The following is a 22526-nucleotide window of genomic DNA, read 5'->3' on the forward strand; positions in this document are numbered from 1 at the left end:
GTGTTCCTTCGGGCGCGACGCTGGGCCCGGGTCCCGCGGCCGCTGGGACGGGAGCGACACACGGGCACGGCCCTGCCGCGGAGCGCCGCGCCCCGAGCTCCGGCCCCCTCGGCCCGGCCCCGCCCCGAGCTCCGGCCCCCTCAGCCCGGCCCCGCCCCGAGCTCCGGCCCCCTCAGCCCGGCCCCGCCCCGAGCTCCGGCCCCTCAGCCCGGCCCCGCCCCGAGCTCCGGCCCCCTCAGCCCGGCCCCGCCCCGAGCTCCGGCCCCTCAGCCCGGCCCCTCAGCCCGGCCCCGCCCCGAGCTCCGGCCCCCCCAGCCCGGACCCGCCCCGAGCTCCGGCCCCCCCAGCCCGGACCCGCCCGGAGCTCCGGCCCCCCAGCCCGGACCCGCCTCCTGGGGTCCCGTCCGGCGTGATGCGGCCTGGCCGCCGCCAGGGGGCGCTTGCCCGCTGCGGCCCCGCGCCCTGAGGCGGCGCGAGGCGGGGCGCGCTCCGCTCCGCGCCGCTCCCGCGCCGGGCCCGCCCCGCAGCCCATTGTCCCCGCGCCGCCCCTCGTCCCGGTGCCGGTGCTGAGTCACGGCCGGCTCGCCGCTGCCCGGGGCCGTAGGTGTCGCGGAGAGCCCGCCGGCCACCGCCTGAGCTGCGCCATGGGGACGGAGGGCGCCAGCGTCCTGCTGGAGCGCGCCGGCAGGCTCACCCTGCAGACCGGCAACCTGCTCAACTGGGGCTGCCTGCGCAAGAAGTGCCCGGCCACCCCCAGCGAGGAGGTGAGGGGCGGGCCGGGGCTTCCCTTCGGGGCGCCTCGGGGAAGCCCGCCCTGGGGCGACGGGGGCCCGGGCCGGGGCCGCGGAGGAGCGGCGGCTGAGGGAGCGCCGGGTGCCGCTCCCCGGGCGGTCCGAGCGGATCCGGAGCGGGACTCGGCACGGCGGGGCCCCGGGGCCCGGCACTGCAAGGAGGGGCTTTGGCTCCCGAGCGGTGCGCTTGCCGCTGCCCTCGGGAGGCGCGGGACGGGAATGGCAAAACAGTTCTGCTTGTTTGTTTTCTTCCGTTCGTTGTGTTCTGCCCTGTTGGGAGGTCTGGTCCCCCGTGATCCCGGAAGCACTTTTCCCTGAGAAGGAGCGAGCCCAGGCTTCTGATCTCGGGAATTAAGGATTAAAACACTTATAAATTTAAGTGCTGCCTGTAATGGCAAAAGGAATCCCTTATACTTTTCTAGTAAGATAAAAATAAAGATAGATATGAGCTTGCATTACAGATGATGAAAACTCCCTTTTCTAACCTGAAGTTAATTTAATTTCTTGGTAGTGACAGGTCTTGGGAGAAGTGGCCGTTGTCTTCTTTGAAGTACAGAGCTGTCATTCTTTGTAAAGAAGTTAAGCCTTTTAATCACCACCTCAAAAGTATTACCTTTAGTGGTATGTGTCAATACTTAGAATAGTTCTCGTAAAATGTCTGGAGATCCTGTGGCCATGAATTTCAGAACCACCGTATTTGCTGTTTCATCATGACACACTAATCTCAGAGTGGTTATTTAATAATGACCATTATTAAATGGTCATTATATATAGAAAAACTATAGGTTTGGCTGATTATTGCTATGTAGTGGCACTGGTGATACCCTAGAAGTTAGTTGGTTGCATATTAATCGTGCAAGTGGAGGAAAGGTGTCAGGGAGGATGATGTAATAAGAAGGAAGAATTCATCATACTCGTTTAGCTGTCATGTGGTCATAACGTTTTGTTTGGCCTGTTTGGTTGCTTATTAAACATTCCGTGATGATCTGTGTGAAATAGGGCTGGATTCTGTAACAAAGACATACATAGCTGTGCCCATCGTGAATGGGCACCCTTGTGTGGGTAGTTTCTGGAGGGCTATTAAATACAGAGTAGCCAATGTGCATAACTAATAGTGAAGGTATTGAAATTCACTTGTTTACAGAGCAATCTGCTGGCTTTTCAGCATTGCTGGACTTCCAAAAGCAAATAATTGATATTATTTGCAATCAGCTTTTTACTCTTCTGTTTGGTGTAGTCAGTTCTCCGTGGCAGAATGTAAGCTAAAATTTTGTAAACTCTGAACCCCAGTGTTAGGGAATGCAGCTGTGTTTGGAAAAGCCGATCAAAGCAGTGGAATACAGTGCAGTTTCCACATGGCCTGAGGGCAAGGGAGTGGTGTGCTTTGGAGTCAGAGGCCTATGCATAGGAACTGCAATAGAAATGTATCTCTGACAGCTGCAAAATAGAAACATATAAAAATTTAGTACTGTCTCACTTGCCTTCAGAAAGGAAAAGATAATGATATAAATTTTATTAAAATAGGCTTAAGAGTTATTTTATTAAAGGTTTATTGTGCTTAGCTATTTACTGGGGGGGAAGGAGGGGCAGCAATTCATGCATTTTAGGTCCAGGGTTTTTTATGCTATTTTAAAAATTGAAGGAATGTACAGTATTTGTTTTCACAAAGTACTGTTCCTGTACTGTGTCTGATACCAGGAAGGGATGTTGACTTGTAGTTTGTGCATAGTATTAGAGCTCTCTGAGTTAGGTGTCATAGGAAATGGCTGTTTAATGGTACACAAAGTAGGTATGCACACAGTTATGAAATACATGGTGGGAAGTGAAGTGAGGCAGCATCTGGTGGAAGTGCTCCTACCTGTGGCAGATGGCAGTCAGACAGTACCTGTACTTAAGATGAGAGGGAAGCTACAGCACTGCTACAGCTGCAGCACAGGTACTGTATAAAATGAGTTAGCTGATTTCATAGTTGTCTTGCTATGTTCAAGAAAATCCTTGATCAGAATCTTAGTCGAGTTTATTTTGCATTTGTGGATGAAGGAAAAATGCAAGTGTGGGTTAGGATCTGTAGGTTCCCACTACAGTAACAAAGGACTTAAAAGCATGAGTGGTTTGGCGTAGTGGAGTAGGTAGGCAGTAAATGGGAAGGGTTGTATGCATCTTGAAGTAATTAATACAATAAGTATTTAGTGGTTGATTGTAAAGTTTCATTTCTACAGTGTCATGCACTCATCCGAGCATATCTTATCTAAGTTACTTTGTAACTTAAGAATTTCTTCACAAAAAAACCCCAAACCCAAAAAAAAACCCGAATCACCACATGTCCTAGTTCTTGCTTGCTTAGCATTGTAATGGCATTGGTCTGAGAAACAACTGAACTACAGTGCTTGTATTACTGCTAAAACTCTGTGAAAGAGGAGAGAGAAATAGGCAAGTACACTATTTTAAGCAAGTTTCAGAAAGGAGCTATGAAGGAAGAAAGTTCTGTGGGGTGGTGTCATTAGTTCAACTGTGCTGCCCTACACATCTCTGTACTGCTGTGTTTGTGTGTGCCTGGAACATACCCACGCTTCAATGTGAAACAATGTTTTATAGGTTCGGGACTGCATCCAGAAAACACTGACTGAATGGAGCTCAAAGATCAGCCCAGACCAAAATCAGGTAGGAGAGGTGTTATGCATCTTATCCATGTCACATGTGAAACCAGAGAAATACAGAGTTGGTTACACTTCTAAAACTTACAGTAGGTATTTAACTGGTGTAAAAGTATCTGCGGCTCCTGATACCTTGAAGGAATACTTCTTAACTCCCCTACTTTGCTTAATCTTTAGTAAATTTGGAGAGGTTAAGAAATACCAATGTAAAGAAAGAATACTGTTGATGGCAGACAAGACATCTTGGCAAAATAAAAGCAGTGATCTGTCAGATCTTAAATTAATTATGGGGGCAAGTAAAAGTAAATAAAACCTGTGTACCTTAGAAGTTTGCTAGCATGCTTGTTAAAACTCAGTAGAGAATTCTCTGAACCAAGGAGATCGCAGATGGCTGAAGACCATCCCTTTTGGAGGGGAGCTCTGAAGCATCTGTTGTCTCAGAAATATTTCTGAAGATGCAGAAGTGGCAATTTTTCCCTTAAAAGCTAAAGACTTCCACATAGGTGTTGAAGCCCCAGACATGAACATCTGACATGAAGATCTTGGTGTATTTGCCTGCTTCTCTTTCACTTTTCCTTCTGAAATTCAACAAAACAGTAATAGGTCTCCACTAAATTTATTGTTTGCTCTGTGAAATATTAGCATGTTTCAGGGGAAAAAAAAGGTACCCAAAAAGCAAAACAACAACAAGAAACCTGAAAATAAAAAAAACTTTCCTGATTGTTTCCTTGGCTTTTGTTACTGGTTCTTGTATAATGGGGGCATCAGCTGCACCTTGCTACATTCCAGACTCTCCAGAAGTGTGAGAGGCAGTTATTGCTGAATGATTGGTGCAAGAACTAATGATTGCTGAAGAAGACAATAAAACCAAACACTTGTCTCTGTCCAATGTAGTCATCCATTTAAAGTGGATTATTTAGTGTGAGTTAGGTTTTAATGTAAGAACACGTTACCAAATTCTCTCATGACTTGTATTGATATCCAGTAGTTTAAAAAAAAAAAGTTTTGTTTAAAATGCTGACTGTGTGGAGTAACTCAAAGGCTCACTTGAGAATCTTTTGGTAGTGCAGCAAAAATCAGCAAAGCATTTTTGCTTGGGGCAGAGTGTTGAGCATGTCTAAAATGCAAAGTCTGATAAAGGTAAAGACTTAAGGAAGTCACCATGTGCCAGCTGACATGAGATATCATCCTAATCCTAAATGAGGTCGGGGTTGAAATAATAACTATCTTTAACAGTATTTTACAGCATTTTCACTGTAGGTTTTTCATAAGCTTCACTGAAATTACAAAATACTTTTCTGCAAAGATGCTCCCATGCAACTCTCAAACCTCTTCATTCTGATGGGGTTCTTTTCAGCTGGTCACAAGACTTTTTTTAAAACAAGGTCCTTTGAACTGGCACAGCAGTCTTTTCACATTGTGAACTCAGAACTACTAGAACTACTGAATGTTGTAGTCAGTAATTTGCATTTTCTATATTAGGGGCATATAGGGCCTTTCGTATATCTTCATTATTTTGATGTCCCCTCAGTGATCAAGAAGCCATGGGTTACTTTCTGTCTTTGCATTCTTCTACTATTTTTGTTTCTGTTTGCTGTAAGGCACTAGTTTGTTTTTTTTTCCCCTTGTTTTTCTTTTTTTTAATTACTTAAAAATATTATTCAGGAGCTTAACTGACTCCTCTTGATGACTTGCTCCTAAGTCTCATGTACTTACTACAGGAAACACTGGAGGTTCTGGAATGTACTGTAGCTCAAGCTATAGAAAAAATAAATCCTGAAGAAAGGGATGAGTTGAAAGTATCAGGTAAGAACATAGTCAAAAAAATCCAGTGGCACGGAAACGTTTCATATGCAGTCATTAACAGGATATTCATATATGAGTTTATTTTGTTCTCTCTTATAATTGCAGTCAAATTACACTATTGCACACTGTTATTCTTAAACATTGGCTAAGAAAGTCTTGAATTAGTATTTCAGATTTTAAAGCAATGCAGCATTTTTCTAGTTTTAACTTACATCACCTCAAGATATTTTAAATGTATTTTGTGAGTCTTTGACATTTTTGAAGCAAAATATTACAGATAATACTGGAATTAAGAAACAGCATTGGAAGCACATTTATTTGCATAATTTTTCCAGGTTGAATATGATGAACTTGAAGGAGGCAGTCCAAACTAACACTAGTACATTTTGAGTCTCAGTAAGTTGTAAAGAAGTCTGTTTGTACTATTACATTTGGGGTTTTTATACAGGCTGCTACTGTTATTGCTTCATGTCTTGATGCTTTACAGCTTATTACATCATCTAACTGGATGATGTCTTGTTCTGAGACTGCACAACAACATTGACATTTAAGAGAATGGTGTCTTTATTGGGCAGTCACCTTTCAAAAAGTTGGGTTTTTTTCCAGTTTTTTTAAGTAACTAGTGTATATATTCTGAAAATATTTTACCCAAAAAAATATCATTAATAGTGCATATAGCAAAAGTAAATGGCTGTATATTAGTAATTACTGGCTTGTTTAGTTATTGATTCCAGTTTGTTTGAAAATAGCAAAGCTTTTCATCGTTGGATCAAACTCTTCATCCATCAGAGATGCAGCTGACCTGGGTAAGTGTGGAACTCACGTAGGATTTCTTTTTCACTCTAGAACTTAGATGGAAAAAGTTCTAATGTTATTTCTAAGAGGTGTATTTAGTTACTGTCACAACTATACCCTGTTTTCCTATTAAGAGAGATTTAGTTAATCAAGTCTATTTGCACAGTAGTTCAGTCAGTAAACTTATTAAATGGATCACTGTGACCTTGGGTCCACAAACTCTTAATCTGATTCCTTGCTACAAGCAGGAGCAAGTTTTTATTCTTTCACACAAGACTTGTTAAAAAGTAAATAGCATGTGATATTTTAATAGCAGTGATACAGTCATTCTTGTCAGTTCTTGCCAGTTGCATTTAACACCATGAACTTTGCTACTAACTGTGTAATCTTTCAGAGATTATTTAATGCTGCAAGTAGCTGATGAAATAGTTAAATCTACTGAAAATGCCATACAATTTCTCTGCATAAAGTTATGTTGGCCTTATGTAGCAGTAATTGTGAGCAGCACTGAACTTTACTGTTTTGGAAACTTGTTGGGTTTAAGGGGTGATCAAAGAAGAAAGAATCAGATACCATTATTGTCTACTGATACCCCAGTTCATAGCCTATTAATTGTAATTTTTACTACCACTTGTCAAACATACAATAATGGACGACTCCTCTTGAAGAAAATAATTAATGTAGCTAGTTAGTTCTATTCCATTTGCTGTGCTGAAAAGGCCTCATGACTTACCTTTTCCTAAAGCTCAGTGAGACTCCAAGACTTGCACTTTTCTTTGGCAAATTAGTATCTGTATTTGGTGTGCTTTTAGTCTAACTCCTCACACATATCAAGTAGTTTTCCTAACCCATGTCCTGTACTTGAGTTATACTTCAATGTGAAACTACAGATTTTAAAAGAAATTGAGAGTGAAGGGATAGAGAATTGTCATTAGTGTCTTCAGAGAAAAATACAGTTTTAACATTAAAAAGGAGGAAAAAGCTTCATGCTTTTGTTCATTTTCTGTTGGTTTTGTTTTTTGCTTTCCCAAGACCTACAATTAAATCTTGGTCTTCAGCTGTATGCTTGAATCTTTGCTGAAAAGGTTGTGCTATTATTCTTGACTGCAGATACACTCAGAGTTTCAAATGATGAATGGAGAGCTGGCACAGTGAAGTGGGAGGTGTGGTTTTTTGCTGAATTTGAAGAGTCATGCTGTTTATATTCGTATCTGACAAAAGATTTTGCAGTGTCTGTTCTTTTTCCTCAGCATGTTCTGCCCTTGGAGTTGCTCAGTTAGACTCAGTCATTATTGCCCCACGTCCTGTTGAAGATGGAATTAACCTCTCTTTGGAATATTTGCAACCTTATTGGAAAGAACTTGAAAATCTAGTTCAAAACAAAAAGATTGTTGCCATAGGTACCTCCGACCTAGATAAAACACTGCTAGAGCAGCTGTATCTGTGGGCACAGGTGAGAACCAACTTCCTACTCATAGCATTTCTTAGGACAGAGTAACTGCTTGCTTTGGTGGCTGACACATTGTTACAAACTTCCGTTTTAAATGGTTTTATATACAAAATATTAATTAGGCCTGTTATTTTCAACATTTCGTGGATGTTCATAATGTTCAAGGGTGGGGGAGGCTCAAATACGACCTGTTTCTTGTTCAGTGTTCTTACATACTGACCAGCAACAGCTGAAAACCACAGGTCTGTTCAGTAGCAGGTTCTTTGAAGTACTGAAGGTTTGAGTTTTGGATTCTTTTATTCTTAGGAAGACAAACAGTACTCTTAAGCTTTTGGAATTATTGCAGTGACTGAAAATGTAGCTGTTTTCACTTTAAGCTGTGTTATAAAGAGAGGGATTTCCCCTTGGAAAAATTACGTTTTAATGGTAAGCTTAAAGGTAAAGAGGAAGACAGGCTCTGAATGAAATGGCATAATACTTTATATACTTTATAACCCTATTCATTGCACCATAAAATGAGTTGAAAGGTCATTTAGTTCCAAGCCTCCTGTCATGGGCAAGGCTACTTTCCACAAGACCATGTTGCTGAAAGCCCCATTCCCCCTGGCCTTGAGCAGTGCCAGGGATGGGGGAGCCATCCAGCACTTTTCTGTACTCAGCACCCTCACAGTGAAGAATTTCTTCCTAATACCTAAGCTAAACCTGCCTTGTCAGTCTAAAGTGATTCCCTTCGTCTTATCACCCTATGCCCTTGCAACAAATCCCTCTCCAGCTCTTTTGTAGCCCCTTCAAGGTACTGGAAGGGACTCTCTGGAGCTTTGTTTTCTCCAGGCTGAACAAGCCCAATTCTCTCAGCCTGTTCCCATAAGAGAGGTGCTCCAGTCATCTTATCATCTTTGTGACCCTCAGTGTTTTATGTACACTGAGAGAGGGCAATTGCAGGATTTAATGGCCACCTGCATGGTGATCATGAATGGAGTTTGTGAGAAGAGAGAAAGTCAGTGGAATAGCACCCCTTTTAATTTTAACTTGACCTGACTCAATCACTTGCCTGAAGGCATGGAAGATTGCAAATTAATACATCTCTAGCAAAAACAGGTTTGGATTTTTTAATTTGAAGTATTTTTCAAACTAACATCCCTATAAATGCTTTTACCAGAGAGGGGTGAAATAAAGCTGCTGCTGTTTTCAGGAGCATAGCAGGCAGAAAGCCAGAGTCCAGTGGGCTAGCACTCATCTTGCTATGGCAGCACCTGAAGTTAGATCCTACTCCTGTTTTGGACTGTGTGCTGCAGGGAATCGCAGGTGTTGCAGCTGCCTACATGAATTAATCATGCAGAATTAATTAGCCTTGCTCAGACTTTAAAACAGTGGTCAAAGGCAAATTGTTCAAAGCAAAATTTCTGTTGTAATAGAAGGCATGGGGGAAACAGCTAATATAAATACATTAGTATGTTTTTCTTATAAAAGTATTTTGTTACTGTCAGGTGAAGCCAAGTAGTAATCAGGTGAACCTAGCTTCCTGTTGTGTGATGCCACCTGATCTCACAGCATTTGCAAAAGAATGTGACATACAGCTGTTAACTCACAATGACCCCAAAGGTAAGACTTTTCCAATTAAGTTAACAGAAGACATCTAAATGTATTTATTCAATAGAAAATCTGAAATAATCTTTTCATGAACTTCAAAGTTTGTTATATTTGAAGCCTGAACCAAGGATTCTAAAAGTCTTTCCTTTACTCTTAAATTATTGCTGTAGCTTCCTCCCCCCCACCCTTCTTTAAACAATCTTGCAGGGATAATTTCTTGAAATACTTCTAATCAGTGAAAATAAATAGAATAACAACCTACTGACAAATTTGTACTATGTTTATTTCTACAAAATATGGAATTAAATGTATTGCTGAAGGCAAATAAATGACAAATGACAGTGTACTTGCCTGAAGCTTGTGAAACAGATTATATAGAAATGTTGATGATCAGTTGATCTTTGAGTAGTTTGGTAATATCAGAGCTGTAAAATTACTGTGCTTTAAGTAGGATTCTTTCAAAGTCTTGACTTCTTAACATTACTACAAAAAGAGTTGTAAATTCTTCACTTTTTTAATGCAGTGATTCATTTGCTAAAAGAATGAAGAAATTGGAGGTTTTCCTTTGAGCTGTACAACTGAGTTTCCAGCTTTCTACAATATTTGGGGATATAACATTCATTTCTCTCAAACATCATCAATCTTCCTCACTCTTAAGAACACCTTAAGAGTGTTGGACACCTTAACACCTTGTTGGAATAATAAAAAATATAAAACAATATTTAGTTAATTCCTTCCCTATATTTTTGGTTATGACTAATTATTCATGATGATACTTTTCCTTCCTTCTCCTTTCTTTCCACTTGATCCCAAAGAAAAAAAGTATGTGAAGCATTTCTTATGAAGTATATACTTCATAGTACCACAGTTGCAAGTAATTAATTTCATCAGCGCCCGAGCAGGATTTACCACTGCTCTGGCAGCATGCAAGATGAATTTCTATTCAATCTGACAATTACCATGTCCTCTGAAGTCCAAATGCAATTTGCATTTTAATAAATAGTATCCATTGGAAGTCATTAAATGAAGAAGAGGATTTGACAGAAAGCAGCACAAGCTGTGACTCCTTTATGTGTTGTTTGCTCAGCCTAACTTTTCTCTAATGGTCAGCTGAAGAGTATCGGGACTATATTTTGTGAGCACTCTTCACCAAAGACAGCTGTTCTCTTGAGGAACATTCCAGAGAAAACTAGGAGGACTTGGACTTGCCTTCTTTTTCTGCTTTGTGCCATTTAAGCCCATTTTTCTTAAAGCTTTCTGGGGTTATGGTTATTATGAGCTCCGTTATGGGAGATACTATAAATGTTGACTTTTCAGTGACTGGAGAGGTAACTCTGAATGCTCAGTACTTTGCTGATTTCAGCCCTATGCTTTACTCACCTCTGGTTTGTCTAGCTAGCTTCTCAAATTTAATTTTCATTTTCTCCCACTAATGACTTTGCTGATCAATTCCATTTGCTACTCCCGAGTCTCAGTTTTGTGGGAAATACTCAATGTTGCAAAGAAGTGTCCTGGAGATTTATTTTGTAATATTCAGCTGCTTTTACCCTAAATGCATTCTGGAAGAGTGGATCTGAGGAGTATGTCGTACCACTTAAGATCTTGACTGCAGGAAAAGGCTTTTCTTACTAAGTGTTGCTTTTTGCAGCTGTTTACATTATATTGTTTTAAGCACAAATATCCCTTTTTAACTTCAGAATTACTTTGTGAAGCAAGTTTCCAAGAAGCTCTTCAGGAAAGCATCCAGAATGTGAAAGCAAACGAGTGGATTCCTTTATGGCTTCTGCGGTATTCAGTCATTGTTAAAAGCAGAGGAATTATCAAGTCCAAAGGCTATATCATACAAGCCAAAAGAAATGCATCTTAAAACACTTTTTTTTTTTAAGGCTGTTTAAATTTCTTCAGGATGGGAGAACGTTGCATTTTTCAAAGAAAGATTTTTACAACATTTATAATGAATTACCAGAAGTTGTAATTATTTAGTGTGATGTTAGTACGAGTGTAGTGTTCTAACACTATTTTTCTTTCTTAACTATTGATGGGTTCATTCAAAATATAAAATATTTTGGGGCTTTTTTTATTGAAGTTATCTATAGACTAACAGTTTAAAATAAGTTTCTTTTGATGACCAGTTCACTGTAAAAAATATTATATTTTAGCTGCCATTAGGTAGTATGGAGAAACATATATTTTTGTTTTTTTAAAGAACAAATTTCTCTTAAATCATACTCACCTGGTGGGTACACATTTCAAACATTCAAGGACTAGCTTTTCTAGAAAATTGTCATCTTTTATGAAACAATACCCCCCAAAAATCAAGCTGGTATCTTTTTACTTGGTATGTATATATAGGCAAGTCAGCTGTTTAATTTCTGGGGGTGGGAAAGTTGATTTAATTGTAATAAAGCAGAAAAGACCCCTATGAATTAGAAGAAAATGCATATTCCAGATTACTTTCTGACCATTACTTGAATTCCTTCTGGCTTCTTTCAGTATGCTTCATTTAGTGTTCGCACAAGTGTGATGGCATTTTTACTGTTTGAAATAGAAAATGTATTAATAGTGAATGTTTTAATTAAGATTTGAAAACAAGCAGTGAAGAAATCTGTTAATCAAAATCTGAATTTTGCCTGTCTCCTCAACTGTGGCTTGTTTATTTGATACTTGTGAACTATGCAAGCAATTAGCCAAGTAGAATAGACAGTAAATGGTGGTGCTGTTCATTAAAATGAATTACTTCTTTTGTGATTGTCTGGGATACCTGTTGCTTGAGTGCCACTTAGGAAAGATGAAGTAAGGCTTAGCTTGAAGTTAGGTATCTTTCTGATTGGCAGCAGCTTAGTGCACTTATTCCCAGAGAGATTGCTGCAGCTAAGGCAAGGCTTTTGGTTTAATGTAGTCTTTCTGTCCAAGAGGCTTTTTCCTTTCCTTGACCTTTAAAGCAGAGTAGATAGCTAAAGTTCAACTTTGGCTGAACTTTAGTTCAACAGGCACTTTGATACTGAGTGTCTAAAATAGTAAATTACATTTCGATTTCAGATGGGGTATGGCCTCATACTGGTAGTTGTCATCAAATTTGTTTTACATACCTTAAGATTTGGACTGTAAGGGAATGAATTTTCACTAACATCTTTCAAATTCTTCATATAGGCAGCAGGTAGAATTTGAATGCCTGTAGGTAGTGTCTGGAGTGTCAGCTTCCTATAATCCATTCCACTAAGTTTAATGATGAAGGTTTTTCAAGGTATTTTAGTCCTGAAAGAACATATTTGTAGTGGCAAATAGCAGAAAGTTTTCTTGTCTTCTTCAGTTCTTTTGATAAGTGAGAGAAACAGGGAATTAAAACTAGTAATTCATCAATAAAAGTTTGGATTTTTTTCTCTTAATAAAAATGTAGTGGTTTCTTTTTAATGTTTTAATGGCCCAGTGTGTATCAAGAGTTCAAAATTACATGAGTTTAATCTTAAACTTCCCTACTAGCTCTGTGCTTATGATTTAACTACCTGTAAGCTCTGTCTGTATTTGGCTGATTCTGTATCGTATTAGACTTGTGTGTACTTAGTATTTTTATACGGAAATGCTACAAAACAGGAACTGTGCTAAACCAATGTAAAGGCTGCTCTAACGAATAATATAATGCTCGATTTCCTTTATGTAAACTGCTAATAGTTTGCCTCTGTAGAAAAGTATCTTTTAAGATGTAGCATTCAATAGCAGAACACTGTCCAATTACCACATTATCGCATTCGTTTGGTTTGCATCAAGGCGGGCGAGAAGATATTTCCTCCCACGAGAAACCTAAAAATTTAACTAAAATTTGTAATTCCCGTAGTCTTTTTAGTGCAGTATTTTACCCTACCACACATTTTACGCTTATCCAAGAGCCTGCACCCCCGCGATTCCATCACGTCCTGCCACGCATCGCCCGGGCGGGCAAGGCACAAAACGGGCGGAGCCGCCCCGGAATCTTCTTCCCGCCGCGGGGCCCGGAAGGGCGGGCGGCAGGAAGGAAGGAGGGCTGGGAGGAAGGAGGGCTGGGAGGAAGGAGGGCTGGGAGGAAGGGGCGGGTGCGGCGCGGCGGCAACATGGTGAGCACCAGGCGGGCGGCGGCGGCGCGGCGCCGGGAGCAGGGGGCGCGGGCAGGCGGCGGCAGGACCGGCGGCAGGACCGGCGGCGGCCCCGATGCCGATCCGGGAGCGGCGGAGGTGAGCGGGGCCGGGAGCGGGGCGGGCGGTGCGGGCTCCGCTCGGTGCGCGGCCGCGGAGCGCGGAGGGGCGGTGTAGGGGCGGTGTGTGCGCGCCGTGCCGCAGCCGGCCCTGCGAGAGCGGAGCGGCCGCCGAGGTCACTGCGCCGTTTAGGGGGCAGTAAAAGGTAGGGTTTTAACCTTGCGTGACAGGTGTTGGGGTATTTCGGTGTCACTTAAAATAATACGTAGCGGGTCATGCCTGCTTTTGCGATTGTCGAGAGGCCAGTTTGTTCGTAGACCTAACATTGAATTTGGACACCATTTTGGGGCACGTGTTGATAGTTGATAGGTAGTGTTTAGTGGTTTATAGTTCAGGAAGTCTTTGAATATTTCTGAACGTTTTTTCTGGATTCGCTTCCTCTGACAACTTGACAGAACTTTTTAGAATTAGATATTTATTTATATTTCTTGAAGGATGTGTGTGTTTCTTTTCCTGCCCTGACCAAAATACCTGAAATACCAAAATACCCTGACCAAGTAGAGAGATAAGCAAGGAATGGTTTGTTAAGACTTCTCCCACATAGATAGGACTACACAGAGACATGTAATAAGTTGTCAGTTTAGGTAGATCTGTTTAAAAAGATTCTTAGTGATTTTTATAACATTCTTTTTATGTAGTTATTGTATCTGTCAATACCATACCTTTTTTTCACTCCTTTTCTAGGTGAGGTCTCCTGAAATTAGTACTCCTGTGACTAGGAGGATGACTAGAAGACCTAAATCTGTTCGTAAGGCAGAGGTGATTCAGGAATGTCAGTTTGAAGAGTTGGAATATGCAGAAATGAAATCAGATGTCAGTGATAGCTCAGAGATGCAGGTCACTAGGAATGACAACACAACTGTTCAGTCAGCACAATCAGTTGCTGAAGCACAAGTTGATGGTGATGTGTCAGAAGCAGAATCAAACTGCTCTTCTGTGTCTGGTCTCCAGACACCTTTGTATGTAAGAATAACACGAAGGCGACAGATTGTAATTCCATATCAGCCAGATTCTGCTGACAAAAAAAGACATGACAGTACAGCTTTTGCAAATAAATTAAGTAGGATTCTGGATGAAGATGATGTCTCTGAAGCTGAGTCATGTTCCTCTGCTGTTTCTGGTGTCCAGATGCTTAATGTTCCTACAAGTACAAGGAGCAGACAAAGTAAGAAGAAATTGCAGCCAGATAGAGGTCATGAAGCCCAGAGTGAAGATACTTACGATGCAGAATCATGTTCCCTAAGTTCTCATGTGGAACCATCTGTCACTACCAAACGAATTACTAGGAGCATGCAAATGAAATCACAAGCAGAAAATACTAAGCAGACTGAGGAAAAAAATAGATTTGTGTCAGAAGATGAGAATTTAATTGAGGACGCTACTAAATCTGAGTCCATAATAATTTCTGATTCTAGACCTACTGCAGAACTTGTCAGTGACACAAAAGATGCTTCCACCCTCATTGACAGTAATAAAAAACCCAGTTCACCTAAAAGCAAATGTGTTTCCAAATGTGCTAATGCAACCCAGAGTGAAGACACAAAAGAAGAGATTTTAAATGATGTGACATCGAGTCTTACAAAAACAAAACAAAGTGACACTCAATCACCTGTGAAAAAGCCAAAAAAAATTACACAGTCTGTTGAGATAGAGCATTCAGAAGCAATGTGTGGCCAGATACAAGAAGATTGCAGTGAAATACTTGTGAGGGAGAGGAAATTAGAGCATGTGGCTGTTTCTTTGACTGACTGCATGAGTCCCAAACAGTTTGTAGAATCCCAAGGACAAGTAACACCAAATGAAAGTAAAAAAATTCCACAATGTGAAAGAGCAGATGCTGAGGCAGATGTACAGCACTCTTTCTCATGTGATGATAAATTACAGAGGAGTAAGGGAGGTAGTTCACCGAGCAGCCCATTAAAGGACATTGCTGTTGGACAGAAAAATGAAAGCATTGGTAAAAGCAGGATGCTTGAAATTAGTGCAGACAGTGGTGACAACCAAACAGAAGAATACAAGGTACCCCACAGCAGTGAAAAACCAAGCAGTGATAATGACTCTGTTGTATTGTTTCTGAGCAACAGTGAAAGTGATGACTCTGTAAATAGTGATGTGGCAGTCATAGACACAATTGATGAGAATCTGTGTTATAAAAAGTCCGATGAGAGAACTCCTTCCCTCAAAAAATCTTTAAAAAGTGGTTCAATGCATGTTGAAGGTCTTTTTGCAATTGATACTGAGCCTGGCATGAGTTCCAGCCAAAAGTATTATCTGGATGATGTAGACCAAGGCAGTGATGCTGAAAGTAAGTTTGAAGGAGGTGAAAAAAATGAAGAATCAGACTTGGAAGAGGATGAAGAGGAATTGATAGATGAAGACGAAAAAGATGAGGATGATGATCTGTTGAAAAATAAGGTTGATGTGTAAGTATCTTGCTAGAAATAGCTAAAGAATCTGCATTTCATTTAAGCACATGCACATTAAGTGCAGAATAAATAAAGGAGTAATCTTATCACATATGTTGCTGCAGAAAATGGTGTTGCACATATTATAAAATAGGAATATGGTCCATAAACTTAGGTTTTGTGATTTTTTTCAGTTTTGAATATAGTAGAAACAGAACTCTGAATTTTTTTTTACATCTGGAGGCCTTGTGTGTGTTCAGCTTAAAAAACAATGTGAAATTGTTTTAAACTGGTCAGGCTGATTGAATTGGTTATTTAGGTCACAGGGGTTTTTTTTTTCCCAGTTGCAATGTAGATAACAAGAGGTCCAGTAAATTCCTTACACATTGCCTGATTAGATCATGCTTTTTAAACAGTTGCATATAATTTTATGTATCAGTTCTTGCTGTGCTGTGGATGGTGACACTTCAGTTGAAACCTAGCATGGAATCAGAATAATTTAGGTGTAGTAATACTGCTTGAATTCTTGTAGTCCACCTGCTGCTAAAATCCCTTATGTTTAAAGCATAATACTCATTTAGGTTGGATAAATAAGTCTTAATCTAGTAAAAACCTTCAGGTAGGCCAGAACTCTTAGCTAAGAAAACTTAGCCAAGCATTCAGTTTGAAAGCATTATACAAGATCAGTTAGGGTTTGATACAAAGTTGTTAAAGGGCTTGTATTAATAAGCATTCAAGCTACAGTAAATACCTGTTATACCTCTAGATATTACCATCTTTTCTCCATTGTAGTTTAGAGCTTTTAAACATTCTTATCATGAAAACAGCCATTTTACATTTTTTGTGGATACATTTCTTTGGCTGCCTGAATGAAGCAATGGAACAAATGTGAACATACTAGCTTTTAAATTTTATAGAACCATGAGGGCTCTGAGCCATTGACCACGACCCTCTGGATGCAGCCATCCAACCACTGTCTTATCCAAGTTTAGTGACTTTGTTCCTAGTATGGTTATACAGACAAGGACTACAACAAATTTTAGTTTCTTCATGCTACTTATTAAGAGTTCCAATATTTTTACCACCAATATGTTTGGATTTTTTCTCTTCAGCTAGAAAGCTTGTCAATATATAGAAGGATGCTGGTCATGAGTTCTTCTGGCAGGGTTAAGCAAATTTAAGACTTCAGTCGTACAGAAGATAATAGTATCTAAGATGAGAGTACAGCATTACAGTTAATATGAAAGAATTGTGGAAGTGATTCCACAGGTATTTTATAATAAGTCTTATTTCATATAATGGCATGAATCCCCCTGTACCTGTCATTTCAAAATTACATAATCTAGATAAAAAGACTTAAAATCATTGTAGAACTGAACCTAATTGGGAAGAACAAGAAAAATATTATTTTGTTCATCTTCCTCAGAGGACATTAGAAGGTTTGGCTACATGCATGTTACAATGTTCTAATAATTACCTATTTCTCCTTTAGTTTACATCTTTCAAGTAGCATAGACCCTGGTTTGAATATCAAGAAGCTTGGAGGTTTATATATCAGTTTTGATGCAAAACATCAGAAGCCTAGATCAAGTGTAATTGAACCACTGAAGAAAAAGAAAGATCAGGTAACGTGTTTACAATTATTCAGGTATCTGTGACTACACTAACATGAAGATGTTACTCTAAGAAGGTTGGTTTGTTTGATTTTAAAGAAGTATCCTTTTCATGGTTCATTGACAGCTTAGATTCCTTTTGACCAAAATGTGGTTTTACATTTGATTTTAATGGCAGAAGTTCAAATATACCCGACTTTTCAGAAACTGAAAAACAGTGCAAATTCTAGCATTACCTTGTAAAATAAACCAAAGCTGATTATACCTGGAGTTTTGCCTAATGATGCACAAGCTTAAGGTCTGCTGACAAGATATTTAGTCCACAGCCAGAATGAATTTCCGTTGATAATAATCTATTCCCTAGTATGGACTTAGCAGGTTTTTTTTTCCAAAAGCACCCTTTGAAGTAAATGGAATTTGTTGTTTTTTTTGGGACTCTATTTGGCTTATCCATGATAGTCCTCTTTACTCCAGAGGATTTACTGTCTCACTTACTCCAGAGCAAGTGAGGTGCTTTCTGTTGTTGTCCAGTGTTCTATTTTGAAGATCCTGACTGCTCCCATATTACATTAGAATGTTTGCTTAGATTCTGCATGATTCCTTCAGTAGGTTCAGTAGGCAGTAAAGTTTGTATCAGTGAAATGGCTCTCTAAATGATCAAAAAAATTCTTACAGCTCTTGCAGAAGAGTGTAATAACTCCAGACTTTGAACGAAAGGAATGTGTCCCACCCTACAGGGAATCACTTCACCAGCTAAATAAACAGCGCAGGGTAAGTGAAGAGCTGGTAATGCCTCAAATACTGAAACAAGCTGTGGTAGAAAACTGCATGCTGGGACTCTGCATATCCAGGCCTCACTGGAAATGGAGTAAAAAACTGCAGTTTAGTGTCATCTTTGAGCTCTCCTGTGAAAAGCCATCCTTTTAGTCACCAGCACAGTGAAGTGAATGGTTATATACTCTGTATAAATCTGTCACTGATGCAGTGCTGGTAACCCTTATAATAGTGGTCATAAAATACGTGTTTTAAGGGTACACATTTACATTCTAAATACTTTATCTGTCTTTTGTAGGGAGGAGTTCCCTTTTCTGTCCCATCCTAGTTACTGAATATAAAGTCATTGTTCTTGGTATTGCATCCTAGGCAGAGCGAGAGAAAACAACAGGTGATGGCTGGTTTGGTATGAAAGCCCCAGAAATCACAAGTGAACTGAAAAATGATCTCAAAGTTTTGAAGATGAGAGCTTCGTTGGATCCTAAGCATTTCTATAAGAAAAATGATAGAGATGGTCTCCCCAAGTACTTCCAGGTAAGGAAGCAGCAGAAGGTGGCATTGTACTGCCAAGGTTTTGAACTGCTGTGTAAAAATACCTAATGATGCTTATTTTGTAGGTAGCTTCTGCATTCATTTAATTTCATATCTTAATTGTTAAAGTGTTTTGATTATTTGTCTAGGGTTTGCAGCTGTTTAACTTTGTGTTACATATATATGCTGTTGATGTTTTTAGCTTTGGCTGATCTCAGAAGTGTACAAATATTTAGCTGAATCCATATTTTGAACCCTTGGAGGACTAGATTTTCACTAGATTTTCACTAGATTTTCACTGCTGTTTTGGAGTACTGGTCTTTCTAAAAGAGTGTATAAAAAATAATTGGCTTTTATTTTCTTACCAACTAATACAATTTAAGAGACAGATACCTTTGTGATAAGCTGAAATTTTTGCTGTTTGTAGCTCTTAGCTTTGAAATGATTCGCATCAATAAAGAAATTACAGAAGCTATAGAAATAGGCCTCCAGAAACTTTGAATAGTTAGCATGCTTGAGGAAATGTTTTCATTTCTCAAAATATTACCATTTCACTCTGAGGTGTCAAGGGTGTTGTATGTTTTGAAATTAGAGAAATCTAGACTGAAGTGTTTCACGTAGTTAGATCCACACAGATTTATTTTTACTGCATGAAACATGTACTGTGTATATCTTTACTGCTAACCTGAACTGTGAGAGCTGACTGACATGCTGGCTGGAAAAAATGTGATGCATTTCAGGATGAAATGTATTAAATTAGCTGCTGTGTAGTCATCTAGCAAAACCACCAGGTTGAGAGACAGGAAGAGGTTTAAGGTGGTCATAAAGGTTTCTTTTCCCTTAAGTTTAAAATGTTTAAAAGTGAAGAACTGGATTTCATTTATGAAGAGTTGATAGAGCAATCCAGCACTGAAAACTATAGTCTTAAAGCTCAGGCCTTCCTCTGTGCATTATGCAAGGATACCAAAAGGGACTCTGCATACAAAACATGTCTTACTTATTTTGTTATTTTGCATTTTGATTAAGCATCTGTTACTCTCTCTGCTCTGTAGGTTCTTCACACTTGTTGCTGGGGATTAAAAAAAAAAAAAAAGGCAAAATAATCACCATCTTGCTGTTCACGTACAGTAAGAATGTTTTCATTTTTGTTTCCTAGGTTGGAACTGTAGTTGATTCTCCCATAGACTTTTACCACAGTCGAATCCCTAAGAAACAGAGGAAGAGAACAATTGTGGAAGAGCTGCTTGCAGATTCAGAGTTCAGAAGGTATTTAAAAGTAGTTTTGTAGCTCTAATATCCCATGTAAAAGAGGAGTATTTTTAATTCTGTAGCCTTTTATTTTTGTTTTATTCAGCTTGTAGGGTTGCTTTTTTATACTTCAGAAAAAATGATTTTTGTCTTTTAGCACTTCCATAGTACTGCCATTTAGAAAGTCTAAGGAACCTTTATCTAAGGGGATAATTAGACTGAGATAATACATATTTCATCTTTGTTAAAGGGTTTTATCCATCTTTGGTCACCACTACTGGCAGCCACACTTAAAGACTGGTATTTTTTTCTTGGCATAATTGACAGAAAAGAGTATCCTGTAATTCTGTTAATGTTGATATTTCATTTTATAAATTCATCAGTCTACCACCTATCATGGGAATCAAAATAGTGCTAGAAGACTTATTTGACTTGGATTAATTAATGTCTGCATAGCCTACAGTTTTTGGAGTAGATCATTTAGTTGGTCCATTTTTGGTATTGATTATTACATGATGGTAGTCTGCTCTTTTCACATAATGAAATGTTCTCTTTGATGTAGTACATGATGTGGGATTATAGAGTTAATTTTGTCAGACTTGTGAATTTAACTATAATGTTGGGAAGGCAAGTTACTGTATCTAAGTAGTTTTCTGGTTTTACTTACTAGGTATTTATTAGAAAGTTGTTTTAAAAATTAATGTATTTGAAATTTGATCAGTTAATTTATGCTGTGGCTACTTACGGGCTTTAATCATATATTCTTCAGCATTAGTGCAGATATTTGTCAGATTTTGGTGTTGCCTTTAAAGCCTCAGCACTGCTCAGTGTGCAGTGTCTGTCATCCTCATGGGTGCAGGCACATAAGAGTCTGTGTTGGAGGAGCTAGCAACTCACATGCAGCAATTCCCCTGCTCATTGTTTAGTATCACATCATCTCAGTTTTCTGTCGGGAGTAGAGAAAAGTTTATCTTGCGTGTGGTGAGAAGGCACTATGAAAGTGATGTCTTCAAGGTATTGTGGAAATTATTGAGTCTTCCCCTTATAAGCAGTAGCAGTGTTTCAGCAAACTGTCCAAAATGACTGCATATGCAGTGAAGACCCGCCCACACCAAAATAAATTACAAAATACAGTAGAATTTAATTCCAAAGGAAATTTACCTGCATTTATCATTGATCCAACCGTTGATTCCCCTTCACTTAGGCACAAGTGTATAAAGCAAAGAATGTGATTTGGAAAGCATGAGAAAACCCAGTTTGGCAAATAATGTGCATAGAGTATTGTCCATGTTATCTTCTCCTGAACTTTGGTTTGCCATGCTTAAAAGTAAATTATCTATTTTGTTCAGATATAATAAAAAGAAGTATCAGGAGATCATGAGTGAAAAAGCAGCTTTTGCAGCAGGGAAGAGGAATCGGAAGAAGAAGAAATTTCACAATTAAGAATTGAAGAAAAATACCAAGCTGGAACAAGTTATTTGTTATAAAACTTTCTTACAGAATGCTTTGGTTGTGGTGTTTTGTTTGTTTGTTTTTTTTAAGATTGCAGTTCATGTGCAAATTTAGGTTTAGGGAAATTATTGCTATAAGAATTTGCTAGGGAGCTTTAGCAAATTATCAGGTATCTCAATTTAAATTAATTCATATTTTTAAATTACTATTTATTTTAATTAATATTTATGTAAAGAGATAATTATATGAAAGCATATTATTAAATCTTGAGTACAAAATTCAGGTTCACGGACTGTGGTCTTCTCAGGCTTCAGACTTCACATCAGTTAATTAGTAAATTCAGTTTAAAGTTATATGTGTAATTTACCTTGGCACATATTGTGTGCCAGAATATATTTTTCTATGGCTTGTCAGAGGTGCTGCTGGCCAAAAACTGTAATGGAAGGTATTGAAAAATGGTTTAGTTGAGAAGGATTTATTCAACACTGACCATAATAGTATATATAATATCCTGAAATTCAGTGCCTACACATATACTTTTATACTTACATGTATATATTATAATATATATAATTTAGAATATAGAAATTACATACTATTTAACAAATAAGTAATACTTATGTGTAAAATGTTAACAATATTTTGCTTTTATTAATTTTTTAACCTTTGATTATTGTCTAAGGATGTTTTTGAAAATAATACTGTCATCCATTATGTAGGGTGTGCTGTGCAGATTGTGTCTGTTAGCTGGCCTGGAATAGCTCAAGGTGAACGAATAGAGTGAGTCTGGAAGGTGTCTGCTGCCAGAGATGTATGTATGTCTGATGCCTCTGTAGAACCAGAGATGTCATCAGCTCTGTTCTCCTTCAGTGACAGTTCACAGTCTTTTGTGATTGTCAGAACTGCTGTGGTGTTTGGTTGGTTTTTAATGACGTGGTCATTTTATTGCTGTTACAATTAGTGTAATTTAGCTACTGCCCTGAGATAGCAGAGAAGATTGATAACAGAAGAAATTAAACTGGCACTGCACTGTCTTAGGTGCATTGGGTGATTAGGATGGAGAAGTCACTGTCAGAGGACCAGTGGCTGATTGTTTCCTTACCACAAGAACACTGGATTTTAAAGGTTGTAGATCTTAAGCAAGAACTGACTTAACTGTGATCTTGACTCATGTGTAACCATCAAGTTTTC

The 22526-nt window shown here is 39.3% G+C and overlaps 2 protein-coding genes across 4 annotated transcripts; both read left to right on the plus strand.

Annotated features, from left to right (window-relative positions):
* The first annotated feature begins 469 nt into the window (after nucleotides 1-469).
* GCLM (glutamate-cysteine ligase modifier subunit) lies at nucleotides 470-11829 on the plus strand. 3 transcript variants are annotated; one of them, XM_062497331.1, is made up of 7 exons: nucleotides 470-764; nucleotides 3387-3452; nucleotides 5167-5251; nucleotides 6001-6057; nucleotides 7297-7499; nucleotides 8984-9098; nucleotides 10784-11829. In XM_062497331.1, the coding sequence occupies exons 1-7, from the start codon at nucleotides 645-647 to the stop codon at nucleotides 10951-10953; spliced, it is 816 nt and encodes a 271-aa protein (XP_062353315.1). In that variant the 5' UTR covers nucleotides 470-644; the 3' UTR covers nucleotides 10954-11829. The 3 variants fall into 3 exon arrangements, with proteins under 3 accessions (XP_062353315.1, XP_062353318.1, XP_062353316.1); XM_062497334.1 differs by lacking the exon at nucleotides 10784-11829 and adding an exon at nucleotides 9610-10774; XM_062497332.1 differs by lacking the exon at nucleotides 3387-3452.
* A 1342-nt stretch (nucleotides 11830-13171) lies between these two features.
* Nucleotides 13172-21765, plus strand: DNTTIP2 (deoxynucleotidyltransferase terminal interacting protein 2). Its single transcript, XM_062497706.1, has 7 exons — nucleotides 13172-13291; nucleotides 13997-15735; nucleotides 17210-17342; nucleotides 18006-18101; nucleotides 18474-18638; nucleotides 19792-19901; nucleotides 21233-21765. The coding sequence occupies exons 1-7, from the start codon at nucleotides 13172-13174 to the stop codon at nucleotides 21324-21326; spliced, it is 2457 nt and encodes an 818-aa protein (XP_062353690.1). The 3' UTR covers nucleotides 21327-21765.
* The last annotated feature ends 761 nt before the right edge of the window (nucleotides 21766-22526 follow it).

This window comes from Cinclus cinclus, chromosome 8 (assembly GCF_963662255.1).
Source record: "Cinclus cinclus chromosome 8, bCinCin1.1, whole genome shotgun sequence".
Classification (NCBI taxonomy): Eukaryota; Metazoa; Chordata; class Aves; order Passeriformes; family Cinclidae; genus Cinclus; species Cinclus cinclus.

Bases quoted from the DNA above. Each gene is read 5' to 3' on its own strand.
- DNTTIP2 (XM_062497706.1), top strand. From the start codon at position 13,172: ATGGTGAGCACCAGGCGGGCGGCGGCGGCGCGGCGCCGGGAGCAGGGG. The intron at 18,102-18,473 runs GTAAGTGAAGAG...ATTGCATCCTAG, and splicing joins AGCTAAATAAACAGCGCAGG to GCAGAGCGAGAGAAAACAAC. The intron at 18,639-19,791 runs GTAAGGAAGCAG...TTTGTTTCCTAG, and splicing joins GTCTCCCCAAGTACTTCCAG to GTTGGAACTGTAGTTGATTC.
- GCLM (XM_062497331.1), top strand. From the start codon at position 645: ATGGGGACGGAGGGCGCCAGCGTCCTGCTGGAGCGCGCCGGCAGGCTC. The intron at 3,453-5,166 runs GTAGGAGAGGTG...TACTTACTACAG, and splicing joins TCAGCCCAGACCAAAATCAG to GAAACACTGGAGGTTCTGGA. The intron at 6,058-7,296 runs GTAAGTGTGGAA...CTTTTTCCTCAG, and splicing joins CAGAGATGCAGCTGACCTGG to CATGTTCTGCCCTTGGAGTT.